Raw genomic sequence first — 7808 nt, forward strand, 5'->3', positions numbered from 1 at the left:
CTCTGCAGGAGGATCACTCTTCTCCAAGGGTCCCTGTTACCAGTGTGGGCACAAACAGCCTTCTCCTGCACAGGGCACCTCCCACACGGGTGAGGGGCCTGCACAGGCTCTAATCTGATGTGCTGAAAAACCAATATCCTGGGTGTACCCACAGCACAGGAGATTGGGTAACTTCCATCATTACCCTGCCAGGGCCTTTCACAGAAGAATCATTGCAACACAGAATCCCATGAAGGCAAGGGAAAACAGATGAAGTGGAGCATCACTGCAGCTCACACAATCTCCCTTTGCCCAGCCTCAGGCACTTGCACAGGTCATCCATGGCCTTCCCTCTCTGCTGCCTGCTCTCTCCTGCTGAGGGTCCATGTGTGTGACAATACATACACGGGCAGGTATGTTTGGCATTGGCTAGCAAAGGGTTAAACCCACTGAGCACAGCCTGCAAAAGGGAAGCAAAAATGAGAGGAAAGCAGATCTGTGACTGAGTCTGGGCAGTGACCATTGGCATTCTGAGCACAAGAGAGAACTTGTGACACTGTTTTGGTCTAATTGCATTGGAAGGGAGGCTGGGGCTTTGAGCAAAGGGGTTCAGGATGACCTGGCATTGTGGGGCAGAAGGATCTCTTGGCAGTGCCAGAGTCCATGTGCATGACAGATCATGAAGTCTCACTTGGTTGGGACTGCAAACGCTGCAGATATATGTGGAACAGGCTGAGATGTTCCATCAGCTGGTTTCTCCTGTGGAGAGGAATGCATGGGTGCAGAGACACAGGAATAGGAGAGCTCACAGCAACAGCACAGGCATTCAGCTGAGGCATCACAAGATCAGGGCACAGAACTGCTTCCAAGTGAGGACAAGCCTGAGCTCTCTGTAGAAGACATCCCCTGATTCTGTCATTTTGTGCACAACAGGCTGCAGGCAGGGTCAGAGCCTACATTTCTAAACATCTCTATGTAAGCCGTGTTCACAAGCTCTCACCCCACAGAAAAACACATTCACAAGACTTGTGGAACCTCCAGCCTCCCACCAGCCATGCAGGAAGGGCAGCTGCAAGAACACATCCCCTTTGTGGGAGCAGGGCTTCCCCTGGTCCCACACACTTCCTGCTGGAGATGTGGGGTTCCTGAGTATCCACAGCTCTCCCAGCAGCCTGTGAAGCACAGGTGAAAGCACAGGGTCACATTGTCACACTGCAGAACTGTGCATCTGTGCCTGCTGCAGCCCTCAGTGCCATCAGTGAGGTCACCCGCAGCACTCAGCTGCCAGGGAGCTTCTTACACACAGAGGTGGCCAAGCTGCAGAGCACCCTGGGCTCCATGGCCACTTCCCTCCCACTTCTCTCTTCTCTCTCTCTTACAGTGTTCTTCCTTCATCTCAACTTTGTTTTCAGACTGTTTCTTCTGTGCCTCAGAAGCCTTTCCCTAATGCCCTGGTTACTGTTTAGCTGCTGGTCATGTTCTCCTTTTACCGCTGTGGATGGTCAAAAGCCCCCTCACATAGTTGCAGCTATTGAACTCTCACAGCTGTCTGCATTCACACTCCCATTTCTATCACTTGCTGCTGTCCAGGCCATCTGACCAACATGAAGTGGGATGGGTAAGGCTGGACAGTGTTCCACCAGTGTTTCACCTGTGCTTCACAGGCTGCTGGGAGAGCTGTGGATACTCAGGAACCCCACATCTCCAGCAGGAAGTGTGTGGGACCAGGGGAAGCCCTGCTCCCACAAAGGGGATGTGTTCTTGCAGCTGCCCTTCCTGCATGGCTGGTGGGAGGCTGGAGGTTCCACAAGTCTTGTGAATGTGTTTTTCTGTGGGGTGAGAGCTTGTGAACACGGCTTACATAGAGATATTTAGAAATGTAGGCTCTGACCCTGCCTGCAGCCTGTTGTGCACAAAATGACAGAATCAGGGGATGTCTTCTACAGAGAGCTCGGGCTTGTCCTCACTTGTAAGCTGTTCTGTGCCCTGATCTTGTGATGCCTCAGCTAAAATGCCTGTGCTGTTGCTGTGAGCTCTCCTATTCCTGTGTCTCTGCACCCATGCATTCCTCTCCACAGGAGAAACTAGCTGATGGAACATCTCAGCCTGTTCCACGTATGTCTGCAGTGTTTGCAGTCCCAACCAAGTGAGACTTCATGATCTGTCATGCACATGGACTCTGGCACTGCCAAGTGATCCTCCTGCCCCACAATGCCAGGTCATCCTGAACCCCTTTGCTCAAAGCCCCAGCCTCCCTTCCAATGCAATTAGACCAAAACAGTGTCACAAGTCCTCTGTTGTGCTCAGGGATTCTGAGCTCAGGATGCACCTGGGCACTGCCCAGACTCAGTCACAGATCTGCTTTCCTCTCATTTTTGCTTCCCTTTTGCAGGCTGTGCTCAGTGGGTTTAACTCTTTGCTAGCCAATGCCAAATATACCTGCCCGTGTATGTATTGTCACACACATGGACCCTCAGCAGGAGAGAGCAGGCAGCAGAGAGGGAAGGCCATGGATGACCTGTGCAAGTGCCTGAGGCTGGGCAAAGGGAGATTGTGTGAGCTGCAGTGATGCTCCACTTCATCTGTTTTCCTTTGTCTTGGTGACTTTGGGTTTTGCAATAACCTTCTTGTGAAATGTCCTGGCAGGGAAATGATGAAAATTCCCCAGTCTCCATGTGTGTGGGGTACACCCGTGTGGGAGGTGCCCTGTGCAGGAGGAAGGCTGTTTGTGCCCACACTGGTAACAGGGACCCTTGGAGAAGAGTGATCCTCCTGCAGAGATGATGAATGGCCCAGGGAGAGTCAGTCCTGGAAGTGCAGGTAACCCCCAAAGCTTCCTTCCTTTCTGTCCTCCTGCCACAGGACTTGGGGAAAGGCAGGGCTGCGCTGGATCCTGGGCATGGTGTGGTGGCCGGATCTCCTACCAGGAGATGGGGCTTAGGGCAAGAGCAAAGCAACAGATGAGGGAAGTGGGCAGTGGCCACGCTGGCAGAATGACCTTTTCCTAGAGCCAGGGGAAATGGAAGTGCAGGCAGAGTGTGCCCTGCTATTCCCTTCAGTGCTGTGTCTGTAAACAATGGGGCTGAAGGGGGCTGTCCTTCTGTCATTGCCCTGCAAAGCTCTCTGCATCACTCTGAGCACAAGTCCCTGCCCTCATCTCTGCTGTCTCCAAGGACAATCCAGCCAGGGCTCCCCAAGAGACAGCTCCCAAGTGCCTTTTCCCCTGTGGAAACCCTCCCTCTGTGTGTCTGCCTGTGCACACCCTGAGCTGGGCAGTCACTCCTTTGGGGGACTGTGCCTCTGCAGAAAGGGGCTCATGGGACAGAGGCAAAATGCAGGGAGTGAGAGAAAGAAGCTCTAAATAGAGAGGAAGAGGAGGGAGATCCACAAAGAGCGCTCAGGGACAGACAGGGGTAATGGAAGGCAACATGGAAGATGTGTTGAGGAGAAAGGAGGTCTGACAGGACAAAGGGAGAGTGAGGTCTGGGCAGAATCCAGGCAGATCTTGTGATAAACAGGGAAATAAAAAAGCAGCCTCAGGGCAGCCCCTGTGCTCCTGTACTCTGTGGCTCTGAGCCTCTGCTAGGGACAGGCAGCAGGGCCTGTCTCCAGCACCTGTGGGGCTCCCCAGTCCTTGGAACAAGGGACCAGCAGGGTGCAGGGGAACAGAGCCCCCTGGGTTATCCTGCTCCTAACTCTGGGCTGGGACATGCTCACTCTTGCTTTGTGTTTTTCAGCCCCAGCAGAAGGGAGAAGCTGCTCGTGGCTGAACATCTGGGTCTTCCTTATTTTTGCCGTTGCAATCAAAGCTGCCATTGTGACCATCTGCCTTGGTGAGTTCCAGGGTGTCTTAATTCCCTCAACATTAAGGGCTCAAGTGACTGCTTTTTTTCAGGTGAAAGCCCATTACCTAGTCCCTCTTCCAGGCAGGCAAATGCCTTTCACCAAAACAGGCCTCTCCAGTCTTATTGGCTTATCCCATTACTTCTGTGTCCTTTTCCTCACCCCTTCCTCAGAGGATTTCTAATCCGGGTTTGTCAGCTGGGCAAGTGAGTCTTTCAGACAACTGAGATGAGAGAAGCTCTTCTGAGGGAAGGAATGACTGGTAGTGGGAGAAGTGGCCTGCTGTTCTCACTTCATTGCTCAATCCAGACTTCATAGCTTGTTACTAAACAGAGTCTGTGTTGGGGCTCCAAAGCAGAAGTTAGAGGATAGCACAGGTTGCTCATGCACGAGATGAAAAGGATGACAACAGCACTTTGCTTTGCTTTCTTCTTAGTGGCTTTACTTGATGGGAGCTCTGGCCATTACAAGGTTCTCCTCCAGAACTCTACAGAGTGGTGCTGTGTCCCCAGCAGTTCTGCAGAGAAAGGTGAGTGATGCTGAGAGCCTCATAAGTAACAAAAGGACTTCATCAACATTTTGTTTGGTTTCCCTTCAACCTTCGAGGTGGGGAATATTACTGTCAGTCACAAGTGGATTGTTTGAAGGAAGGAATGTGGGGAATTGAGGTAAGAAGACACTCTTTAGAATGTTTCTATGAAAACATGCTCCAGGTCAGTGAAAGAGGGTGGGTCATTCCATACCTGCATTTGACCAACCTTCCTACTCTTCCCCTCACACAACCCCTCTATTGCAAGTCTAGTTGACTGATGTAGATGCAAGTGTTTATACTGGCTGGTTCAATCCAGCTCCACTTCCTGTGCTGGCTCACTGCCTGTTCACACAAGCATGATGGTCAGTGTGAGGGACAGAGGAGGGAGGAGGATGTTTAGCTCAGAATAGCCGGGGAGCTGAGCTGCAGTCACACATGAAGTGATGGTAATATGGAGTGCTGGAATGCTGGTAGTGCAAGTTCTCAAACTCAGGTCAGAGATCCCTTCTCATGCAGCCTTGACCTTTGTGAGAACATATCTGTAGATTTTAATCCACCATTTGAATCTCTGGGCATAAGGCAGGTCTCTTGGATAAACTGGCTGTGTAAGGAACTGCCTGTGGTGGCAGCAAGGCTGTCAGAGCAGGCTCTGAATCTGCATGAGCTGAGAGCTTGGACAGCTCTTCTCTGATGGAAGTGTTTCTAGAAAAGCACAAGCCAACTACTTCTCATCTTGCTTCCTCAAGAAGGGTAAGGCAGAAACCATGTCTCTCACCAAAGAGAGGTTGCATGGACATGGCAGGACAGAGAGAGAAAGGGAAGAGGCCCCTTCAGGCAGGGGCCTTGTGACAGGAGCTGTCAGGCTGCTGGCAGCTTTACTTGTGGAGAGCAGAAGAGAGCATTTATCTCTGTCCAGGCTTTGGCTTCAAACCCCACTCCTAACACCTGGGACCCTACATTGAACTCACAGCCATGAAGGACAGCACTTCTTGTTCAAAAGCAAGACTTTTTTTCCCCATAGTGGATGGCTGGATGTGCTGCCCAAAGGGCTGGAGAAGGTTTCAAGGAAGCTGCTATTTCCTGTCCCCTGACACGATGTCATGGGCTGAGAGTGCACAGAACTGCACTGGGATGGGCTCCCAGCTGGTGGTGATCACCAGCAAGGCAGAGCAGGTAAGTGCACAGGGCTGAGAGAGGCACCCAGCAGGCAGAGCCACAGTGCTGGGCCCTGGAGGGGACTCAGAGCCCCTCCTTGTCCTGCAGGGGAGGGGGAAGGTCCTGTCTGCATCTCTGCAGCACCAGCTGCCTCTGCCACCAGCCCCACATCATGGGGATTCCTGATATCTCTCTGTGCTCCATCCTGCCACTCCTGGACATTGTGCTTTTTTTCCAGGAGTTCGTCTTCAACTTGACAAAAGAAAAAGCTACTAGCATCTATGAAACAAAATACTACATAGGCTTAGCTGCTTACAAAAATGGGAAGTGGCAGTGGGTGGACAAGACTCCATATGAGAGAACAGCCACGTGAGTATCTCTGGTGGAGTGAGGAGAGCCCTGAAATTCATGCCCTCAGTCCAAGTGACCAATACATTGTGTAAGGCAGGTATTTGTCAGAGTGGGGTTTCTGTCTTCAGCTGCTCTGTAAGTCAGAAAACTTGCATAAATTTCTATTCAAAACTATGGCTCCTGATTTCTGTCACAGTGACTTTCCTTTTCTCTTCCACAAGTGTTTGAAGTGACTCCACATCCACTGTCATGCTAGTGCATTTCCAATAAAGGAACTTTCTTTTACAGGTTTTGGAAGCCTGGGGAGCCCAATTTACTCTTTGCAGAAAAATGTGCTGCAATTCATGTCAAGGGAAACACAGACCCCAACACTTACAGTAACTGGAATAATGTCCTTTGCATCACAAGCTGCTATCGAATTTGTGAACAGGCAGTCAAACTTCTCTGAGAAAGGACATAAAATCCAATCTTCGAAGTACCTCAGTTCCCAGCCTCTGTCCCTTCATCCCTCTACAAGCTGGAGATCAGTCCTGGATGAAATAGCTCAGGCTGATGTCAAGGACCCACTGTGAACCTTTCTACTCTTCCTCCTTCAGAAACAAGGGTCCTAATTCTCCATCACTTTCCTTGACTCCTGGTCCAGACAGTATCTCAGTGATGTAGAAAAGGCCATCACTGTTTCATGACGGGATATTTGTTCTTCAAATCAGTGGAGCAGAATTTGAAAGAAGAGCATTCAGTGGAGTATCCTTGTCCCTCTTCAGAAGGGAAAAATTATTCATGGCTTTAGTGTTTCCTTCTCCTTCAGCACATTGTGTGTTGATTAGTTAAAAAAAAATAATAATAAATTTTAATTTATTAAATGTTATTCTGCTCTTTGCATGAGGATGTGTAACATGATTCCCACAGTCCAGCCTCCCAACACAGAGATTTTAACTTTTCAGTGTGTTCAGCACCCGTAGATAAGAATTTTTCTGAGTGTGCTGGACCGGCTGGGAGCAGGAACAATGTAATGTTCATCTGTAGAGTATGTGGGGAAGGTCCTGAACACTTTGGAGAATCATTTGTGAAGACAGAAACAGAGCAGGCTGTGTAGTGTTCAGTGCCAGGCAGTTTGCCCAGGATGTAGCAGAAAAAACGATGGATGTTGGAGATTCTGCTGAGCTGTGGCAGGATGAGGCGTGGCAATGAAGGGGAGAGAAAGCAATGAAATGTAACAAGAAGGAAAAAAGCCAGAGTCCCCTAAGGAGAAAATTCTAATCAGAGAGAAGGGTGGAAGACCCCTATCAGAGGCATCACTGCAAATCAGATACACAGAAGTCTTGACCAATGTTCTGCTTCCCTAAAATTTCCCAAACTCCAGTCTGTATGTTCCTCCCTTTCATCAATGATATCTATATTCTTTGAGGAGCTGGGAGTTTCTAGTTTGGGACTAAAAATACAACCTGAAAAATCAGTTCTGGGTGATTTTTTTTTCCCCATCAGAAATGTGAGTACAAATTTTTGTCATTTCTGCCTGAAGAAGTGTATTTTCCAGGTTTCGTGTTTAGCCACTGGACCAAAAGCTTGGCTCTTGCAAAGTGTTTGCCTCCTAGTTTCTAAAGTTGCTGGATCCTTTACAATGGAGAAAACTTACTTTTTGTCCAACATGACCATGAACTCAAACATTGCAATGGACTTCTCGATTTCCCCCAGCTCAGTTCTGCAACTTATGCAGCAACAGGGTTTTGAGGAAGAAAAGGAGGCAGATAAGACACGCAGAGAGTGACCAATGTTTTACAAGTGGTTTTAGGGGTGCTGCAGTTCTGGTTCCTGGGAGGTTGATGGGGCAGAGCAAAACCCACACCAGGAATTGGTTTGCAAGAAAATGCACGTACCTTGCTAGAGACAGTCTCCCTGCCCCACATTTGGAAAACAAAGTTTTTCTTGAAATGACATGACAAAAGAG

At 49.6% G+C, this 7808-nt stretch overlaps 1 protein-coding gene across 1 annotated transcript; it reads left to right on the plus strand.

Moving 5' to 3' along the window:
* The first annotated feature begins 2759 nt into the window (after nucleotides 1–2759).
* Nucleotides 2760–6308, plus strand: LOC118697842 (C-type lectin domain family 4 member E-like). Its single transcript, XM_036400832.1, has 6 exons — nucleotides 2760–2799; nucleotides 3717–3812; nucleotides 4259–4351; nucleotides 5376–5527; nucleotides 5748–5878; nucleotides 6149–6308. The coding sequence occupies exons 1-6, from the start codon at nucleotides 2760–2762 to the stop codon at nucleotides 6306–6308; spliced, it is 672 nt and encodes a 223-aa protein (XP_036256725.1).
* The last annotated feature ends 1500 nt before the right edge of the window (nucleotides 6309–7808 follow it).

This window comes from Molothrus ater, chromosome 2 (assembly GCF_012460135.2).
Source record: "Molothrus ater isolate BHLD 08-10-18 breed brown headed cowbird chromosome 2, BPBGC_Mater_1.1, whole genome shotgun sequence".
Lineage (NCBI taxonomy): Eukaryota > Metazoa > Chordata > Aves > Passeriformes > Icteridae > Molothrus > Molothrus ater.

Excerpts from the sequence above, each read along its gene's own strand:
- LOC118697842 (XM_036400832.1), top strand. The coding sequence starts at position 2,760 with ATGATGAATGGCCCAGGGAGAGTCAGTCCTGGAAGTGCAG. Across the intron at positions 2,800-3,716 it reads AGTCAGTCCTGGAAGTGCAG|CCCCAGCAGAAGGGAGAAGC; the intron begins GTAACCCCCAAA and ends TGTGTTTTTCAG. Across the intron at positions 5,879-6,148 it reads CCATATGAGAGAACAGCCAC|GTTTTGGAAGCCTGGGGAGC; the intron begins GTGAGTATCTCT and ends TTTCTTTTACAG.